The sequence below is a fragment of the Pezoporus occidentalis genome, unplaced genomic scaffold (genome assembly GCF_034315485.1).
Source record: "Pezoporus occidentalis ecotype Australia unplaced genomic scaffold, CSIRO_AGI_Poc_V1 ctg66, whole genome shotgun sequence".
Lineage (NCBI taxonomy): Eukaryota > Metazoa > Chordata > Aves > Psittaciformes > Psittacidae > Pezoporus > Pezoporus occidentalis.
In genome coordinates, this window is record NW_026916009.1 from 1,707,644 (window position 1) to 1,729,414 (window position 21,771).

The window sequence follows — 21,771 nt, forward strand, 5'->3', positions numbered from 1 at the left end:
ACACTCTTAAAATATACTGATCAAAACAAAGTAAGACATACAGTATTCTCTTAAAGCACCCAGAAGGGAAAAAGATATTGCACAGAAGACTGACAAGCAAGTTCATTACAGTGTCTGAAGGCTCGTTTTTGAAAGTAGGTATTTCCAACACTCCTCAGACCTAACATTTAACTCTTAAAAAAGGCATTTTTTGGCATTTAAAAATCCATTTGTAATCACATAATTGCACGGTCTGTAAGAATTTGAGAAGATACAGTTAACTGTTGCTGTAAGGCCCTTGCTTCCACTCCCTCATTAGCATTAGTAAAAAAGCATCAAGCAAACTGAGTAGCATTATAGCTTCCATCAAAACACTGACCAAAGGGAGGCAAGTCTCACAAGCAGCATTTCTCTAATCTTTTATTAAGCTGCTCCTGCATAGTGAAGGGTTGAACCAGAACACAGATCACAAGTTTTCCTTGATCCCCCCCCACCATGGCTTTCTTTAAGCAACAGCTCTCAGCTACATATGACTAAAGCAGTACTGTCAGGTGCAAGACTATTTTACAAAGTTACTTCAAGGCAAAAAGTATAGCTCCCTCAAGAGGAAAATACTGACTAGATTGGAAGCTAAATAAACAAGTGGCTTCTAAGTTCAGTTAGATCTAAGATATATATGGCTGGATGGTTTTTACTTCAATCTCAGAACACCTCAGAAGCTTTAAACCATAACCTATACTGACAATCCTGCTTCTGTGACAGAAGATACATTATGAAATTCTCTGTGCAGAGTCTAATCACAGACCTAAGCTCTGGAAGTACTTGCCAAATTTCCCAAGTAGACAAAATAGAACACATAACCGGAGGAATTCTCTCCTAAAGGAAACAAGTGAAACACCACCTATTTTATCTGGGCCATTTGGGTAAATGGTAACTAAAAGAAGACATACCAATTTTCTTCCACAGATGCACAGCAAAAGGTGAATTAAAGCCAAACAAAGGGTACCTTTGATTAAACACTACGGGCAGTTCCTCATGTATGCAGTGTCCAAGACTGCAGTTAAGATGAATAGTGCATGACAAACTCATGCAGAGCATGCTATGCTGCCATTCAGAGGCATTTCTGCATTCAGGCATCTGATGATTATAACAGCGATGAAGGGGACAATAGTATTTTACCATTATGTTTTTTTAACTGCAATAGCTTTTCAGAAAACCCTTGTTTCCTTTAAAAGTATCTGTTAACAAGGGCAATTCATAGCAATGAGGGAAATTTGGCTTCTTGGGATGGAAGGAAAGACATCTTCCAAACACCAGTTAAGTCTAACACTGGTATACAATGAACCCACATGCATATGACTGCACAAAAATTGTCAGTTTCCCCAAAAGGAAACTACTAAGTGTCATGTTTACAGCTGAAACCAACATAGCTTTTAAACCAAAAAGCATGAAAAGCCCATTCTAGAAAGCACTGAAGCACATGCTTGAATTTCCACCCAATTAAATATAACCCTATGTAGTGCTTTCAGCTAACAGTATTAGATGAGGCCTTAGGTTCACATTAGGATATGTATTTATATGTAGGTTGGGTTTTTTTGGTAATTTTTTGACAGGAAAAAATATATTCACAGCACATAGCCTCAGCACCTAACCTAGCCAGCAAGATGCCTTTCACAGTGGAAGAGAGGAGTGCCTTCAGGTGACAATACAGAGCAAATGTCTACATAGACTCTCAGTGTAGGAGTGGATGGAGGTGGACACCTCCTCTACTTCCCTCCCCAGCTCTAAAGCTCCCTACCATAATCTGTATATAGATACAGATTTTCAACTAAATATACACACACACTAAAAACTTTGTTAAGCATTTGGCTGCTGTACGTACACTTGCAATGATTTTGTTAATTGAGATTGGGAAAGACTTGCAGAGGAAACAGGGAGGAGGGAGACATGGTCTAGGGAAGCGAGGTATACAGCTCCCTTGCTTGACTAAGGCAAGAGTTGGAAGACCTAGCTAATTACTGTGCATTACAAATAAAAATGAATTTACCACTCCTGCAGGACTGTCTTAAAGCAGGCTGATGTAGGACTGTTACCAGTCCCACACAGCATTTTTACAGTGCAGTAGCTTAGTTCCTCGCACCTCATTTAAAGGACACAAAAATACAACCCTTAAGAGGATCCTTACAAAACAGCTGATTGACTAGACTTATTTAAAGCCTGTGAAGACTTTGATTAACCTGTTTTGAGATAAAAGTCATGATCTAAGGTACACTGGGGGGGAGAAAGCTTGTTTATTTCAATTGCAGATTAGCAAAACAATTGTAATGTGCAGGTGGGGGTTTTTTTGATAATTTTGTTTGTTTGTTTGTTTCCTTTTTAATCAATCAGGCCCTAATTTCCACAATGCCTGTTAACCACCAGAAGAAGTGCAGTTAGTTTAAGATCAGTATTTTGTGCTGGTGTTGTTAAAGTACATGGATGACAAAGATGTAGTTTCTAAATAATCTATGATTATTAGGTAACAAATATATTGATATCAAGTAACTTGTGTCAGATGCTAACTTGAACAGCAAGCATTTCACTTTCTGAATGCTTGTACAGTACAAAACCTGCACAGACTAGATGAGATTCCTCACTATAGATAAAGACAAGTAAAGGACTATAAAGAACAAGTAAATTGATAGAGAAGTTTAACAAACATTTTACTTGAAATAAAGGAGAAATGTCTTCTAAATATCATCCTTTGGTATGGAGAATTTAATACTGCTAACTACTCGATCTCATTTATATATAAGAATGGAAAGAGAGTTGGGTTTCATTTTCTTACTACTTACTCAGCTTCAAAGGTAAGAATATCTTAAACTCTGATACATATCATAAGGGTTGTTCCAAAAAAATTAAAAGAAGATACCACCAAACTTGAGGAAATCAAAGAATTATGGAAGTCAGTTTGCTAATTCACAGTGCACTGCATAACAGACCTCAATTCAACCACCCTAAATAGCTGATAAGAAAAAAATATTTTCTACTTTTAAAAAAGATTTATACAAATAAGTTAAAGCCAAAAGAAACAACGTACCACCTAACGCTTACACTTGTGTCCTGTATCTTTTATTTAAAGCTGGTTTAGATAAAGTGCAGACCTTCAAGTCTATGGGGGTCTTTCTAGAGGGCCTCTGGCAACAACGCTAAGCATGCAGTGGTGTTTACCTCCCATCCTCAAGGACCAGATAAAAGATCAAAAGGCAATGGATGTTGCCATTACACACAGTGCATAAAGCAGCCTAGGGCTCACCTCTGCCCCTCTTCATTCTTGCTGCTGTTTTGTCCTGAGCACAAAGTAGCTTTAAGTTTCAGAGCTCAGGAAATGCCCACAATTAAACTGATCCCAGATGCTTGTGACAACGCATAATGCTTGTAACATAATGAAATGATGGTACTCAATGTCAAAGCTTTTCACCATAGACTTTCATCCCAAATTATTGCAGCAACATTATATTTTACTTAAACTGATGCAGTGTATTCAATATTCTTTAATACTAAACTACAAACAACCATTTATTCAACCATTGTATAAATTTACCCAACCCAGAGTAGGATGTTTTCAAACCCTTATTTGAACCCCTCTGTGGAGGTGACAAAAAAATGAACTATGCTTTCACCAAACACTACGAAAGACCTCTCTCCTCAATTTTTCCACTTGATTCTGCTAGCCCAAAACATCATTTCCTGCCCTCTTCCCTTGCAAGTAAACACTTAACCTCATACATGCATTTAGACAGAACATATATGCAAACTTACAAAAACTATTAACTCAATGTCCCAAATGAATTTTCCAACTTCCCATAACACAGAAAGATCTCACATTCTGAGCTGAAATTCTTCTAAACTACTCTTGGAAGAGCTCCCCTGGAATCCCTCCTTCATGAAATCATAATGGACAAACATACTTCACATTCTCATGAACACAATACTTCCAGAGTATCCTTAGTATTCTTACTAGATAAGCAATTGATTACAAAATAGTGTTTTCACGTCTCTGTAGCTTATTTGAAAGTACAGGTGCATTTGGGTAATTTCTTTACATACATGGAGGCTGGAAAAACCACACTGCTCTACTTTTGGAAATTTAATGCTCTCTTGGCAAGTGACTCAGGGAAATAATTCTTATTTCTCCTAACTTTCCAGACAATCCAGTCTGTCACAGTGATTAGCTAGAACATTGCAACTATGCATAGACCCACTTGTTCACTAGTCTGATTTATTATTTCATTTACAAAAATTAAGAAAAAGCAGCGTAACTTTCTTTGCACAGCACATTAATCAGTCACTAGGAGGGCTGTTTGGTTTTTTTTCCAGTAAAGAAATTGAGGCAGTGAAAACAGTTTAAATGAGACTAACAAAACTTGTTAAGATTATCCTTTTGTGGGGTAAGGAGATATTATTTCTACAAAGTTAATAAATATTGTGCTAAAAGTTAATGAAATAAGATTATACATTATGGAGTTCCTCAGGTAGTTCAACAGCTCCCCAGCCACAGGGAATATCTGATAACATTTATAAGAGATACAACACACATTCATTTCCATAAATAAATAAAAATAACAAGAAAAGTAATGGCAGAGGGAAGAAAGGGGTAGTCAAAGGGGAACATACTAGCTAACAGTCACTTAGAGCTCTGCCTTATACCTATAATTCCTCTTACCCCATCGTATTTTCTCCTTCTAATAGACATACATACATGAATATACATATATATACAAACATACACACATATAATACATATGCACACATACCTTTGCCTGCCAATCCAAAAACCTGTCTTATTCCTTCAGCACCAGGCTTTTCTAACAGTATAGGGTTTATCATTTAAATCAGTAACATTATAAAAATGTCAGAATGATAGGAAAACACACGCCCTTCTATCATCATGTATTGTTAAACAAAACAAAAAAAAATCAGTAATGGCTTCTCTAAAATATAGCACATAATCCATAACTGTTTTGTTGGATATAGCACAGGTAAGGATCTGACATTTTCTCATCCCATGTCTTAAACACATCTTGAAAATGGATACTTTATCTGTTTCCTTGCTTGCTTACAGAGGGCAAACAAGAAAAAAAAGGCTAACAAGTGGTTTGGTGAACACCAAGCCAAGAAACAAATAGATGCTACTTAATTAAATTATGCTGCACATAATTAAATTATGTTCTGTCTAAATTGTTTAAATGATTTTGCAGTGAAAATCTTGTTTTATTTGCAGGAGTTAGCTCACTAATGAAGCAGACTGATCTTTGACCAATACATAGATACTGATTCTTCCTCTGTATTTCTTAAAGATATTAAATATATTATGGGATTTCTTGGTGTGTGGCTTAGTCTACCTAACAACATAAATTTTCAGCAGCAAGTATTTCCTACCTCCTTTAGCTCCTTCACCACCTTCAACTCCTTTGAAGTTAGTCATGTCTGTACTTAAAAAAATTTCTGATAATCAAGTAGTGCAACACAGATGTTTTGTGCAGAACAGCCTAAAACTGAAACTACACAAAAGAAGATAGCAATAGCCATTTACAGAAACAAATTGCAACAGATTGTTCATTGGGCTAAAAAAAAAAAAATATATATACAGAAAAGGTCATAACTGCCAGCTATCTCAATTCTGAATCTGACCACTGAGACTGCCAGAATTTTCATTTACTGATGGAGAATTACAATGCTGTCAAAGCAAAGCCAAATAGCTTCTTTGTGATCAAGGAGGACCTTCAGCTTTAAATCAAATGCTATTTATCTTAAATTCAATTTATTTTTTTTTTTCTGAAACACACTTTTAGCAGCTATTTAGAGAGGGATTCTGCTGTGACCACATTGACACAGTTAAGGAAAAATATGCAAGCAAGCTAAGTTGCCTGATTACATATGCTTATTACTATACCTCTACCATAGCTTCATCATCAACAGACTTAAGAATTAAGGCTCTGAAAGGTGAGATACACATTTAAAGTGACCAAAAGATTAAACATGTTTCTGGAATCCATGAGAGAAGGTAGAAGCAGCAATCACTTGGAATCTTGAGTGTTATATTCAGTCTCTCCTGATGAAATCTGGCTGAGCCGTTTGCTTGATCCCCACAGCTTTCGGGAAAGCTGACCTGAGCGCATCTGTTTAAAAGTAATTCAGAGAAACAAAAGGAGGGGGAAGGGATAAGGTGGATAAATTAAAAAGGAATTCAGACACTGATTTTGGTGAAATGAAGACACTACAATGTACTGCATAAACAAAATCACACCAACAAAAATTATTTGAAAACAAAACCAAAAGCTACATTTAGGGATGATATTTGGGACTGACAAAAAACATCAGACAAAACACTAATCACAGTCTTCTCTGATATTGAACAGTTAAAGGGATAATGCCAAATCATGAGTATTTAATACTTAACCTACTTCAAACAGCTTAGAAGCAGTGTTAGGAAGGAAAAAAAGAAATATGAGGTAAATGTCAAGCAAAAATGAACTAAATTAGAAGAAAGGACATTTTATTTTAAAGATTTCAAACAAAAATTGCTAGAAGTGAAAAGGAAAAGATAACCAAAATGCAAGGCAGTGATGGCAGAAGGAAGGTAAGAGAGAAAGGTTATCTCCTGGTGTCAAATTTATACAGTCTTCCAAAGATCCTGTGTGCAGTGCTCAGAGTGAAATTTAAACCAGAAATAACTCATACTGAATATTGCATAAGTCAAGACAGGTAACAAGCAACCAGAGGCTGTATTAAATCCAGCATCTGGTAGGTCTGCAATCTGACAATAATTTGTAAGAAACTGTTTTAATTTACTCCTCAAGTACAACACTTACGATTGGCCGGCAGTGATCAGCCTCGCAGCTGATTAGATTAAGAAATCCCTTGCAGTTAATAAACAGGATGCATGCCTTAACAGCACAAGTTTAGAGTAGTTCCCAGCAGTTGATACAACAAATGCAGCATGCTTAGGAACTCTTATCACCACAGCAGCAACGTCCTAGGAAAGGCACAGTGCTGACCAGGATTAATGCTAACAGGTGGTAATTCCTCAGAGCTCTGCAATATCCCAAACAGCTAAAGTAATTGTTAAAAATACAAAGACATTTATTATACTTCACGTCATGCTGGATACTGTCAATGCGGAAACACTATAGGCCAATCTTAATACCAAGCAGCATTTCGCACATTAAAGGTCAGTCTCTCCCTTTATCCTAAGGATCAGTATCATCGAAATCCCGAACTACAACACTGTCTTCTGCATAAGGATGAAGTTCTAGTAACGAATATATTTCTTCCAAACTACAAATAAACAAATAAATACCCCACATACACATACTTTTCAAATATATTGATGCCATTATAGAAAACTAGAAAATCTGGGATATAACATTTTTCCTTACATGTTTGTGCTTTTTAGAAATATCTATGTACATGGATATTAACCTTGCAGATCATCTGAATTATAAACAGAAAATCCTGGAAAATCATTGGAAAGTCTCTACATTCATAAAAGGAACCCAGTATTTGAAACAACGCTTTTTCCATAGTTAGAAAAATAGATGTTAGAAAGAACTGGGGAAAAAAAAAAAAAAAAAAAGAAAAAGCCTTCAGTCTAATAAGATACATAAATTTCAGCCTACAAAAAAATCTTTTCTATGCAATAGGAAGCTTAGAAATGACAGAGACTTTAAAGCTGCTGTTACAAACATATGTTTAACCATATCATAAACAGCTCTTTGTCAATTCTACAGTAGGAAAAAGCTGTCCAACTGGAACTCAGTGTAAACCTCCCCTCCCCATCTGCTGCAAGCAAAATCAGAGTACTGTATTAAACTATATATCTCCTAGCTAAAACATTTTAAAATGCTGGCAAATAAAGTTGCAGTTTTCACAATTAAAGTACAAAATCAAATGATACATCTTCTCTGCCATTTACTAAGGTCATGCAAAAGTGATAACCACATTTTCAAATAAATATACTGCAGCACAATGGAGATCGGGTTATAAAGAGAATAAGCTAACTCAAGTACTTTGAAAGTCATGAGAAGTAGTACTTAAAGCAAAATCTACATCTTGCACAAGAAAAGTTGGGCATAGCTATTCGACAGATGGATGCTCTGTATTTGATACTGCATATGCAGTACCAACAAGTTTATATTCACCATATGGAGCACAGAGCATATTGGGAACCTACACAGGTGATGTGCACTGCAATTACAGAAAGAAGTAATACTTTTTTTTTTACCCCCCAATGTCATACAATGCATATTAAAAGATATCTAACAGAAACCATAAAAAATAAAGTATCTTGCTCTCTTTCATTTCCAATTTTCTTCTGGAAAATTATCTCATCAAGAAGCATTTGAGAACACTATCATGTTCAGAAAAGATTAGCTATTATGACTTTGCCCATTCAGGTGTGATAGAAGTCTGCAAGTTAGTCCAGCTGAGCTTCCCATCTGCGATCCCTATTATACCTTTGATTCTTAATGAGAAATTTCAGTAGAGCAGTCTCAAAAGTTATTTCTTTCCCACTGAAAACTGAAACTTGCTCTTAAATTTACCCTGCCATAGAGGAGACCTCTTGCTCAACTGGAAAGCAGAAATAAGTGAGTTTCCCATTGTTCGGTAGAAAAAGTTCTTGATGGTGGGTTTTACCTCTGCTGGCTTGCCAACACCAACGATAATCAACTTGCCATCCTCCAAGCCAACAAGGATGTGGCTATATTCTTTTGTGACAGAAATGCAATGAATTGGCAGTCGCATGGCTAAGGGGGAGATGGTCAAACCCAAGCTGAAATGAACAAAAACCACATATAGTATATTGTGTATTTGCACGTATTGCAAAGAATCACACTGCATTTGAAACTGCTGTCCACAGGATGCATTATAGAACAGCTTCTCAAGGATCCAGTTAGTGATTTCAATTATTGTAAACTTCTAAGGAATAATCTAACCGCACCCCAGAATAAAGCTCAAATAACAAGAAAAGGCATGGATGGGTAAGTTAAGCCATTTCACTGAAGAACTGTGACATTAGTACTACAACTGCCTAAGAGACAAAGATCAGGGACCGGAATGGGTTGCCCAAGGAAACTGTGGCTGCTCCATCACTGACAGTGCTCAAGGCCAGCTTGGGAAGAGCCTTGGGCGACATAGCCTAGTGTGAGATGTCCCTGTCGATAGCAGGGGGTTGGAACTAGATGATCCTGAGGTCCTTTCCAACCCAAACCATTCTATGATTCTATAATAACTCCCATTCTGAGGAGCAATGGAGCCCTACAGGGCATAGCAGTACATGGACTTCAAAACTCCACGCAGAACTACATGAGGCTTGAACCTGCAGTTGCTGCCTTCCCAGTAACCAATGAGAGATGGGGACAATCACAGCTTTTCTCAGTAAGCCTTTATATTTACATCTCAGTAATAAATCACTGATGGTGTTGGTACATTACCTGTAGAGATCCCGTATGGAAAGAAATCCTTGTAAGCTGCCCATCACAATATACTCGCCAGTCACACACATATCTGACACTTCCTCCTTCAGAGTCTCAGAACCCAGATATTTTCCATTGACAGAATAGAGATGTAATGCATTCTTATCCTGAATAGATCAAAAATAAATCTGTCACAGAGGACTGAACGGATTAAGATTGTATTATCTGTATCTTTAGCTCTCTAACAGGAACTTACTTGGACAATAATCCACAGACAATATTACTGACAACAGCCTCCTTGCTGAACGATAAAAGAGTACCAAGCCTATATGAAATGTGTATGCATACCAGGTCCTCTACGGGAATTTTTGAAGTTATTGCTCATTACCTCATGATGCAACATGGTAACATCTTACCTATCTATCTAATCAATCCCAAATTTTCTGGACACATCCATGGACTTAATGGACAGGTCTATTTTATATGGGTTTTTGTTAAGAGAGAAGAAGGGAAAAGAGCACTCATCTTACGCCCTGCTGCCACCCTTTCCCCCAGTCTGAAAAGCAGAAGGAAATGGGTATATTTCCACAGAGCTAGATACAGAAGCGTTTTCTGGACAAGGCAATGAATTCTTGATGAATTAAAGATACAGCTAACATGACCATACTATGCTCTTCCAGCTTGACAATACCTTCCTTGGTCACTTCTCTCCCCATCTTCCCCATGCAGCTAGCATGCTTATCTCCAATAAAATTGTCTTCCAAGAGATTTCCTATGCTCATAGAAATAACAGCTCTACACTTACTAAACCAACTACACAGCTACTCAATAGATAGGATAAGGTAAACTGTGAACCTTTCAGCTATACCTCCAATCCAAAGCTAAGAAACATCAGTATAGTCACTGGGCATCTTGCACTCAGAGCTTAATGCTCCCCCCTTACAAGCCTCTGTATCTGTGCACAGTGGAACTCGTTTCCCCTAGTTTTACATTTCAAAGCAGCTTCCCCAGGAAGACTCATTAGTGCATGCTTGGGCATCTTCCTTGCAGCTGTTTGAAGATTTTCATGAAGCTCACAGGAGCACAGTATATCTGTGATTTATCTTTTAATCAAATTGCACTCAAAATGGCTAGCAAAATTAAAAAGGGGAAACAGACACAGCATGCTTAAAAAGCCTCATTACTTTACGAAATAAGGATAAAGTGAGGTACATTTATTATTAAAGTCTTCAGTGAAAGAGAGGTACTCCATGAAACTAAATACCTTAAGAGTAGTCTTTCCTTCTATGCTGGTGTGGACAACTATATGGCCTTCCCAAGACACAGCCAGGTTTGGAACAGTCAGCAGGAGAGAGCTCTCACAAGGCGGTCGCAAAGTCCTCACATACTGACCTTTCCGAACAGTGCGGACAATAACAGTCCCATCCTGCAGTGACCAAATTCAGTTAAGTTGCTACTCAGCAGACACATTACCACAGCATGCAGAAAGAGTATTTAAATACAGAGAGAATACTTTGAAAGCACTTAAATCCTTAACCGGAGATCAAAACTCCTGAGCATTAGGAATTCTAAACAAAGAGGCATTCTCCTGAAGGCCATGTACTATAGGCATACGAAAAAACAAATGCAAACAGGGCAAGATGGGAAGAGCAGACAGCAAATCAGGTATTTCATATGCCATATTTATGAGTGAACATTATGGGCGTTACAGAGTCAGAGTTCGGCAGCTTGCCTATATTAGAGTACAGTATGTAGTAGAGCATGAGTAAGCTGCACAGAACCTTCAAGGTTAAGGAAATCAGGGAAGAAACTGTTACAGAATTGTTTCTATGAGAAACCTGAGATCTCCAAGTAAGTCCACACACATTAAAGCTCATCTGTGCAGAATAACAAAGCATGGTAGCTGAGGCCTATGCTGTGCAGTTTGAGAGAGCCTGGTTTAAGCAGGCAGCAAGGGAGATGGCATGTATCTTCTGCAAGGCTGAAGAAAAAAATAATTGTGAAATAGTCACATTTTATTGTACTCAATCAACTTCAGACACGCTGTATGGTATAAGTAGAGAAGAGGGCAAAGAAGGGGAAGGTATAAGGACGCTTACCCGGGATCCTGATACTGCCATATCCAGTTCGGTGCTGATGCCAACACTCGAAACTTCATCAGTATGCCCATAAAGGATCTGTAATGGTTTAGGTGCCAGGCCTACAGGCACTCCTCCCTGAAAGTAACAAAAAGTGCAATGACACATTCTCTTGCAGCTGAAGGACAAACAAAAAATAAGTTTCTGGTATCTTTAGTATCGGTTGTGTGAGATGTATATTTGACATAGGCCAAAACCAAAGGTACAACTCACACATTCCAATTTCAATTTTTTGCCTTTTATGTCAGCAGCCCTATTTACTGAAGTCACAAGAACGAATGAACATAGTTAATATGTGGATGTGAAAGACAGATTTACTTAGCTGACTTCTATCCCTTCAGATGTCTAGGTGTGCAAGGAATTGAGCACTACCATCACAGCTAAGCTTAAAGAAACTGAAAGCTATTTCACTTAAAGTTACAGCAACGCTATTTTCTATTTTAAATTCTATTTTCTAAGGAAAAAGTAAGGAAACAATCCCTCTCAGTGACTACCACTAGAGTAATATGCAAAGGAAATCTTGCAATAATGTTCATTGAAAAGAGTAATTTCCCCACATGACTGCAGGGTGTCAAAATTATTTAGTACTTTGTTCCAGGGAGTGTACTGTCAGCATATACAGACTTATTCTCACAAACCACTTCAAAGGCAAGACCTGTACTTAAAGAGAAGGTACAGAAAATAGTTCTGCAGAGCACTATTTATTCTCATTTCTGTGATAAAAATTTGACCGCCAACCAAACCCTGAAAGCCTGAAGCATGCAGGAATGCAGAACAAGTGTCAAAATACAGAGCTGGGATAGAGGGTGACAATGCAGAACAGACAAGCAGAGCAGAAGTGACAGTATGCAGTCCCATTGCTGCCACATTGTAAAGACCAAGATAAAAGTCTCATAAGAAGAATTTACAATACATACAGCATCACTTATACATATGTTAAATAAAAAAGAAAAATACATTAAAAGTCTTTTAAAAAGCAATTCTGAACAAAGTTAATCACCAGAGGATGACTTAACTCACAAATTGCAAAGAAATAAATTTTAAAGTTCCAACATTTATCCTTACTTGAGAAAAACAAATACTGCACTAAGGAGTCGCACTGTCCATAACATGACAGTTCCTGCCTGCAGTTATTCCTACCTGTATATCTGAAGTTGCTTGAAGCAGCAATCAGAAGTGAACATTTAACATGCATATGGATGGAAACTGTCTCCCATTTTGGGTGTAAGCACAGACATGCATTGCACAAGCACTTTCATTATGTGAAAGCACAAGACTAATATTAAAGAATTCAAAAACACAAGTGTAAATCCAGGAAACAGACTAATGTCACTGCTAACTCCTAGTGTAGTCATCAGTACTAGCCACAGAGGAAATGCAATGCTAAAATGCAACTACTGGAGTGAACAGCAGTCTAGAAATGTAAAAATAGTCAACTACAAGCATTGTTCTGACTAATTCTGGTAGTCTCAAGCAGTGTTTCTCTCCTTCCGTTCTCTCATCTGTATAATGAAGGGTAGTATTTGCCCATACTGAAAATAATCTATGATACCTTTGAGAGTGACTCTAAAATACTGTACTTCAGCTATATAGTAACTAATGTGTGTGGTGAACATTTCAAACACAGAACACAATGGGAGTAACAAAATTACTAAGCTAATCAATTTCAGTGGACTTTCTTCCCTGCAATCCTGAAAAAAAAAGAAAATCAATAAACGATCACACCAAAACAGAGAAGCACAAAAAAAAAAAACAAACATTCCGGAACTGCTTCTTTGAGTATGCCTAAATAACATACCTGATGAATTATGTGCCATATCATACAGGTAGTATCTCTAGAGCCTGAAATTAAATGAATTCCACAGTAGTCTATTGCCAAGCAGGTCACAATATCTAGATGAAGGAATGAAAACAAAGTTATCACATACATATTTAAGACTGTTTTCCCACAGAGACACAATGTGCATGCAACGTATCAATGATGTATGCTGGTTTGCAGTCAGCATTCTTCTCTTCTTAACACCACCATTTCTTTATACCTGCTACGTTTGTCTGCCCAAGTGCCCTGGCTATAGTTCTTTCCAAAAAGACCAAAAATCAAGGTACAATACATAAAACCTTTAATTTCACAATATAAAGAGTTAGTTACTAACCCATATGCCTGATGTGCTGTCCAATCAGCTTGCCTTTTGTAAGCGATGTTACTCTGATGCTATTGTCCCAGTGTCCTCCACTAAAGAGCAGTTTTGCATCATGGGATACTGCAAACAACTTAGAGGTGATCTCCAGCCCCGGTGCAAAAGGACCGCTCACGTTGCGTTGTGTTCTGTAGGGAAATGATGAGAAGCTAAATAAGAGTAACCTTAGTCCAAATCAATATATTTTATGCATTTTGCACTTTAAAATTAAAAAGCCTTAAAAATTATGAAATTCCATCTATAAAAGAGGCTATATTTAAAAAAAAAAAAAAGAGAAGAAAGGTGAAATCCTGCCTCACAAGAACCACAGCAAAACTCACCGCCATTGGCAAGCTGAAGTAAGATTTCACCTTAGATCTTTTCAATCTTTTATGCAATTTAATAACTCATGTGGCTACTAAGTATTGTAACATTGAATTAAAAACAGAGAAACAAAACCACCACATATACCTGCACTATAGTGTAACAAAGTATAAAGATTGCCCATCTCAGATTCCAAGATGAGTTTTTATGATTATTAGAAAAAAAATTAGAAATAGCTCTAAGAATGCAGAACCTTAAAATGCCACTTGCGTAACTCTTCACAGTGTTACAGATTAGAGACAATGTTCCTGAACACTGGCAGATGCATTCTTAGGTGAAAATTCAGCCAATGATAACAGTAGAATCCACTAACTGTTGAACAATTACTGTATTTTATTACTGTACATACATTCATCTGCACCCCTCCTCATCATTTGCTTACTTGGGATTTGTCACTGTGGTATCCCTTATGAATGTAAAGTAGTTGGAGATATTTTTATCATAAGGCAGCCAACCATGAGTTCCAATAATGCAGTTGAGGCTTGCCGTTACCTAAAAATGGTTTGATAGAAACATCGGTGAAACTCAGTGGTATATTCTCTTCTTGCTTCGATGGTAACAGAGCTTGCATAAAATCCAGTATAGGCTTCTTGAGAATTTACCACAAAAGAAAAAAAAACAAAACACACACCCCCTCACGCACAAATTTTCTAAACAAGTAAATAAAATAATCTCACTCAGGTGAGTTAATCCATGTGTAGTATATATTATTGAGTTAGAATAGTGAATATTTTAGATAGGTCAGAGAAGTTGAATGGGGGAAGAGGGCAGAGAGAAAAAAATATGAAACAAAACAAAAATCTCAGCCAACGAACCCCTCCTAAACATTTAATTAAAGTTCAGTCATTTAGTTTAAGCTGCTGCTTTGTTTTGAAACAGTAATCACTAACAGTTAACATACTAACACGGGAGGTTTTAAAAAAGTTACGCTACAGTTCTATTTCTGAGAAACTAAGAAAAGAATCCAAATAGTTGAGGTATATTTTCAATGAGCATTTCAGACATGTCCAAATTCCAAATGTCACATGCACATATGACATTGTGCCAGGACAATAAGTTTGACCTACAAAATAGAAGTATTGAAAAAGAATATTCTCTCCTGCAATACATATTATTGCACAGGGGCCAGTATGCAGACCATACATACAGATGTAATCACAAAACCACTCTCCTCCTCTCATCATTTAGCCATCTGTTATAGTACCAGCATCTTTACTAGTCAGTGCAAAAGTTAACTTTATGAACAGTGCAGCCCTCTAGAGAATATATATATGCCACATATGGTATAGGTTAATATATGATTTGGAAAGTAATGATAAGCATAATGATACTATTAATAACTCAATCCTGTCATTTTAAAGCTGGGCTGCATTACATTAGGAAATTACTACCATGGAAGCAGATCAAGTGGGCAACTTACAACACACCTCACTACAACTTATGCTCATGTATCATCATCAGCTCTTAAATGTCATTCAACAAATCAGCCTGGCTTCCCTTCAGAAGACAAATATTTAACTTACAGCCGACATTCATTAGAGATTAAGGAAACACATTTGAACAGGGACACTTAAGAAGTGCTTCTTTACGAGCTGTATGGAAAAAAATACACCTATTTGACTGCAATTTAAGAATAGCATTGACACACACAACTCACCAAAATCTCTGGGCTTCCCTGAGAAATAAAAGAACGTGACTGGGTCCTGGGGACAACAGCTTTGACAATGGGCACACCATCACTGATTCCCTACAAGAAAGGACATGGTTTTGGTTCATTTTATATACACTGCATTTTAAAATATTTCTATAAATAGGAAACAAGTTTATTTTCATCTAGGTTGTGATCTTTTGTTTCAAGTATAACAGAAGTTTGAGATTAGATTTAAAACAGTTTCAAGTAGCACATATACCTCTATGAAGAATGACTTTAGTTCAGTGAGGTGTTGGAAGAGATTCAAAGTAGAGGTATCACTTTTAGTTAGTCTTTGTACTACTTCTTCTGCTGACAGCCTTTGTGGATGGGGCTCCTAGGAGACAATATTTGAAGAAATATCAGATTAGTCAAATTTAACAAGCTGTTGTATGGCAATCAATGGGAAAGATGATTTTTAAGTGCCTAATTTTCCTTCTTAAAGTTAATTAATTTCTTCTGAAAATTGTATGCTACATTTCCATCAGTGTGACCTTTACAAATGGTAATATGGCAAAGACTTAACATTCCTAAAAGTCAAAACTATTATCTTAAAAACCGTTACTTTTTCACTTTCTCAGAAGTCCTGTGTAACTCAATTGGATTTAACCACAAAGGTCTGACTGAAATGCAACAAAGAGCATTACCTTTAACAGCTGACAGGGAGTTTGTCCAAAATTGTTTATCATCCCTTCTAAAGCTTTCCTTTCTTTATCGTCTGTTAAAGCATCCAAATCCACAGCCCCTGGATCACAACCAGAATGATGAAGAGTAGCAAAAAGGAAAAACAACATAATCCAAACAATTTACTGAGAATCAATATGGTCAACAAATGTTGCAGAACTTAATTGCACCATTATCATCTGTTACCCAAGAAAAGCCTCCAAACAATGCCTCTGTATAAAATATGATCTGAAAACTCCAGTCTGCATTTTAAGTATACGTAAGTGCAAGAATTGCAGGCTTTTGTCTTATCAAATGAATTTAATATATTTCATACATGAAGTTGCACACAAACTACCCAAAATTCCAAAGAATTAACAAATAACATCTGTCTTAAGTATTTGTTGGTTTTAAGTAACTTGCCTTGACTCCTAAACCACAAGAAGCTTCTTCCCACAAAACGCTTTTAAGCAAGCAAACGAGAAACTAACAAAAAACCCCAAGCACCTTTAGAAACAAAAATACAAGCAACTGGAACCACCCCCTTAAAGAAAAAAAACCCCAAACAAAACCAAAACATCTTTATTAATATTTTAGGTTTATAACTGCTGATCAAAGCATCAAATATTCTGTTTATGGGATGATAAATTACAAGTTATGCTGCCATATTTCATCTATAATTCTGCTACCTTACCATATGCTACTGTATGGCATGCTCAAAAATCAAGTGTTTTTAATACTCAAAACCCACAAGTCTGATGATAATGACAAGAGAGCATACTGCTTAGTACCTTCATAAGTACAATAATAGAACACATTGAGCGCCTCCACTGCAGCTGGTCCCCTCTGCTTGTAGCCAAAAATCAAATCTATCCATTCATGAAGATGAGCAGAAACATACTCAGATTCCTAGAAGGAAAAAATCCTCTTGTAAGAGTAAGGTAAGTACTGCTCCCCTCTTGAAGTATTTTCTGTGGAAGAGATATAATTACTAAACTCAGAGTGTCCACAACCAGGTATATACCAGTGTACAGGGCAGAAGCATAAGAATATCCATGTGTGTTAAGGGCAGTAACTGCCAGGTAAGACGGAAAATAAATACAGTGAAGCAGCACATTTAGACTACTGAAACACAACTATGCAAGGAAAGGTAAGCTGCTAGTTCCCTAGCAGCACACAGAATAGTCTTCAAAAAACAAGGGAAGTCTTATTATCTAAACCCACCCAATTCTGTATGCTATCTCCTAGGGCAGCAAATTCCCAAATTATTAGTATCTTCAGGATCTTTCCTTTTTTATTTTTGAACATTTTATTGACATGCACAGTGCTTTTAACTGAAAGTTCTAATGCTATCTTTAAGTCAAATGCAACCACAACTCTAGTTTGAATGTAGTCCCAGTATTTTACACAGTGATAATGTATAAATGAGCTTTCTTTACCATCACTTCACACATACAAACATCATCTTACCAGAGCCTTCCTGTGTTTATAAATGAAGTCTTCTGGGGAATGGGCCCATTTGGGGAGAACAACATCATTTACCACCTCTTTGGATATTTGAAGCTGACCTAAGTTAAAACCTAGTGAATTATTTGGAAAAATACATGGATTACTACAAAATATTATCTTGATTTCTTAATAAAGATTAAAAAGCATTCTTTTCTCAATGAAGGATAATGAAAAATTCTAATGCAGATCTCCAATAACCCCACTGACATAGGAGGCTAGGGTCTGCTCTGAATGTTTAAAATGTGACATGATACAGGATGACAAACATCCAAAGATCCCAGTCCCAATCTTTAAAGTAGTAGAAATATTTTACACATCTATCTGTAAACGTATCTGCATTTGCTTTAACACATTTCAATGAGGTTATCCATAAGAATTAGGTTACTTACAGGTTTAAATGATTGTATAATCAAGGCTTTCAGTAAATCTTAAATACCACTAACTTTAATTGGAAAAACTCTACTTCAATGACTTTTGAAAGCATGACTTGGATGTTTTCCATTTTTATAGTTTAGAACTCTAGCAGATTGTTGTGAGCAGACTAAATCATCAGCAGCACAAAAATACAAAACCGTTTTTAAATTGCGTAATAGGTAGAGAATGAATTCCCTAGGCAACAAATATGAGATTCCTAGCCATTTTTTCATTCACATCAGAATGCAGGATGCTGCCTTTTCAATCAGCATTATATTTGAGTGAAACAGCTTTCTTTTTTTCCTTCTTCTGATGGGTACTGAAACCTTACATGGCTCTAAAATCAGGTGACTTTCAACACTGCATTGGAAGACAACAGTAACAAGCAGAAAGCATGTTTGTTGCCTGGAACAAATAGAAGACCTCACATGTTTCAAGATGTTCAAACTCTATCATCCAATGAGCCTAGTAAAAAGAATACTAATTAATCTGTATTAACGTCTGCTAACCATTTAGTCAGTATTAACTATTGCTAACTTTTTCTTTACCAAACATCCAAATGAGCATCTCTGATATTTTACACTAGGTAAACACAACGTTTAGGCTGCTGCTTTGCACAGCTGGTGTCTTTGTTATCTGAAGCCAACATGAGTAATTTCTACAAGCATACTATAAAGCTTAAACAAGAAGTGTTCCACAGTGTTTACAAATCATGGTAAATAAATTTTCTGAAGAATACAGGAACACTTTCCTATGGAAATATTCTGAGCAGTCAGTTTACCATTCTGATTCTCCAGGAACTCTGGAAAGTAGAAGAACTCTGGGATAAGTTCCTTGACATCATTGGGGTTGTCCATGAGTGCTTGCCAGGCAGCAGGAATAGAGTGGAACTGCCTGTCAGCACAGTCGAATCTGTGGATTAGAAAACTCAGGTCAGACTTTAATCATTCTCTCAATAAAATGATATGAAAGAGAAAAAAAAGACATGCTGCTTATTTGCTCACATCATACCTGCCACTTTGGAGTTGGATATGAAGTGTTGTGAAAGGTTCTACCCGAATGAGGTAATGCATGACACCAGCAGCATTTGAGTAATGTGTCCCATAGTGAAATTTGTCAATCATCCCAAGGGGATCCTCAAAATTCTCATATCTAAAGAAATAAATATTTGTGAATACAGCTGAGCCATACAGCTGATTCACATGTGGCTTATGCTTAGCGGAGGCTAGGATTCAAAAGAAACAAGCACAGCAATCTATAAAAGAACAATACATTAAATTCTGTTAAATATGAGGATTCCAAATACGACTTAGTCCCTAAGCAAGGCTGCTGAAAGATAGAAATATCCACCAAATGAAGCCTTTACATACCTATTCTTATACTATTCCTTAGGCATTTGCTATCATCTTTAAGAAACTGGATAAAGGGCAAGACAGGACTGATTTAGCATGCCTTTATAACCACAGGCAACCCCCCCCACATCACTAAGATGAACATTTATTATTGAAAGGACTTGCCACAGTTTCCTGCAAGATTTAAGGGGCTGGTGGTGTGTGATGGGGGAAGTGTGTGTGTGACTGTATCAGAATGCAGGAAGATTTCCATAACACTCATGTCCATTTCCTTTTCTACTGGTAAACATACTCTACAGTACTATGCCACCATCTGGCTGATATATTCCTCAGTGTCACAAGGCTAGTAAGAGAAATGATAGCTAAGCATACTGCTGGAACCAATTTCATTACAGTCAGGCATAGAGCCTAATAATGCAAAGAAAATTCTCTTATGTTCCTCCAAGTATTCAGAAGAAAGCTGGTTTTGGAGGATGCCTGATAAGCGTAATTTGGTACAACAGCATGCTCACTTTCCACACTAGCAAAAAAGGAAGGATCACTACACTGATGTGTAGGTGTAAGCACTTGTCATTCCTACCTGCAGAGGATTTGCCAAAAGTCATTGAGTTATATTTTGTTTTAAAGCTAATAATCTATGCTCAAAAAGAAGAGCAGGAAGCACAGATTTAGGAACAGTGCTACCTCTCAGCGCAAGCAGCTCAAGTAATTGGTATGATCTTGAATCAGACATGGACACAGTACGTTTCTTTAAGGTGCTGGGCCATTAAATTAAGTGTTTCTACAGCCTTTTTGTTTTTATTCTCCACCTCTAAGAAACAATTGAAAATTTACAACGACAAGTTTTGTCCTTTCACTGCCACATAAGCTAACTAAGCTGAATGCAGCAGGAACAACAACCTTTGCAAATGTATCTGTGATGTTATAAAACTAGCTTTAAGAATTTCACTGTTACAACTTTACTTTTCTAATGTGTTATTGGCCTGGAGATTCAGAAAAGACTAACAAATATAATTGAGAGGTCAAACACATACTTCTCTTTCACAGCCTTAGCATTCTTTTCATTTACCACCCCTATGGGTTTGGACAGATCCCTAAAGACTTCAGGATTATTCAGGTCCAGTTCTTCTGAAGTATAATCTCGTAAAATCCAGGGGAACTAAAACCAAAAAGAGTCAAAGATCAAACTGAGATTAAAAATACATCTTTCAAGATAGAAAAATAAATCTCTTTGGTAAAAATTCTTAAAAAAAAAAAAATTTTTTTCAGAATTTTTCTTTTCATTACCACAGGGTATTGAGCGAGGTCATTGTAAGTTCGTCCTGCCATTGTGTTCAGCTGAATAAGGTAGTCAAAGTTGGATATTTCTCTATTCACCCATTTCTGAAGAACAAAAGAAAAAAAAGATACAATGGAAGTTACTATAGCAAAGATACCACTATTGCAAATTACATTCATCTGCCAGGGGATAGTACTGGGAAGTGAAAGGCACAAGACTGTAAGAATGGTATGAAAGCCTAAATTTATTTTCTCCTAATAAAGTTAATTTTTCCACTGATTCAGTGACTGTGCTACCTGTATTTCACTGAAATAATGTCCCTGATTGATGCCAGTACTGTTTTAAATACAGGGCAGCAGAAAATTAGCAGGTTCAGAATAAGAAAAGAAGAAAAACAGGAATTTGTAAACTAACACTGCCGTTGCACCTTTGCTCCACTATTATATTTCAAACCAAACAACAGAGCTCTGTTCAGAAGATCTCAGTATCTCTCTGTAATGTGATGGAGACATTTCATTACAGAAGATATTTTCTCCATGTAAATAAAAAACATGGTAGCTTTTATTGTTAAGGAAAAAAAGAAAAGGTATTTGCCATGTTTTAAAAGTCAATTGCAAACCTTTCTCAGAGAAGCCTAAATGATCTCCCTCAGAAGGAGGGATAAAAATACATTTACTACATTTAAAAGTTTGTCCATGTTTAGTGTAATACAAACATTTTGACTTTGT

General features: G+C 36.7%; 1 protein-coding gene across 5 annotated transcripts in view; it reads right to left on the reverse strand.

Moving 5' to 3' along the window:
- Positions 1–5,781: 5,781 nt before the first annotated feature.
- The window catches only part of NBEAL1 (neurobeachin like 1), a 79,318-nt gene continuing 63,328 nt past the window's right edge, over positions 5,782–21,771 (reverse strand). For 2 of the 5 annotated variants that reach the window (XM_062640645.1, XM_062640643.1), the window contains 17 exons: positions 21,052–21,147; positions 20,799–20,923; positions 19,424–19,564; positions 19,194–19,324; positions 17,960–18,069; positions 17,281–17,398; positions 16,474–16,571; positions 16,047–16,163; positions 15,794–15,883; positions 14,519–14,628; positions 13,729–13,901; positions 13,374–13,468; positions 11,537–11,653; positions 10,702–10,863; positions 9,456–9,604; positions 8,659–8,794; positions 5,782–6,140 (listed from right to left, as the gene is read on the reverse strand). In XM_062640645.1, coding sequence (XP_062496629.1) covers positions 6,039–6,140; positions 8,659–8,794; positions 9,456–9,604; positions 10,702–10,863; positions 11,537–11,653; positions 13,374–13,468; positions 13,729–13,901; positions 14,519–14,628; positions 15,794–15,883; positions 16,047–16,163; positions 16,474–16,571; positions 17,281–17,398; positions 17,960–18,069; positions 19,194–19,324; positions 19,424–19,564; positions 20,799–20,923; positions 21,052–21,147 — 2,070 coding nt within the window. In that variant the 3' untranslated portion in view covers positions 5,782–6,038. Of the gene's footprint in view, positions 6,141–8,245; positions 8,795–9,455; positions 9,605–10,701; positions 10,864–11,536; positions 11,694–13,373; positions 13,469–13,728; positions 13,902–14,518; positions 14,629–15,793; positions 15,884–16,046; positions 16,164–16,473; positions 16,572–17,280; positions 17,399–17,959; positions 18,070–19,193; positions 19,325–19,423; positions 19,565–20,798; positions 20,924–21,051; positions 21,148–21,771 lie in introns of those variants that run through there. The other 3 variants (XM_062640644.1, XM_062640642.1, XR_009968902.1) reach the window with 2 other exon arrangements.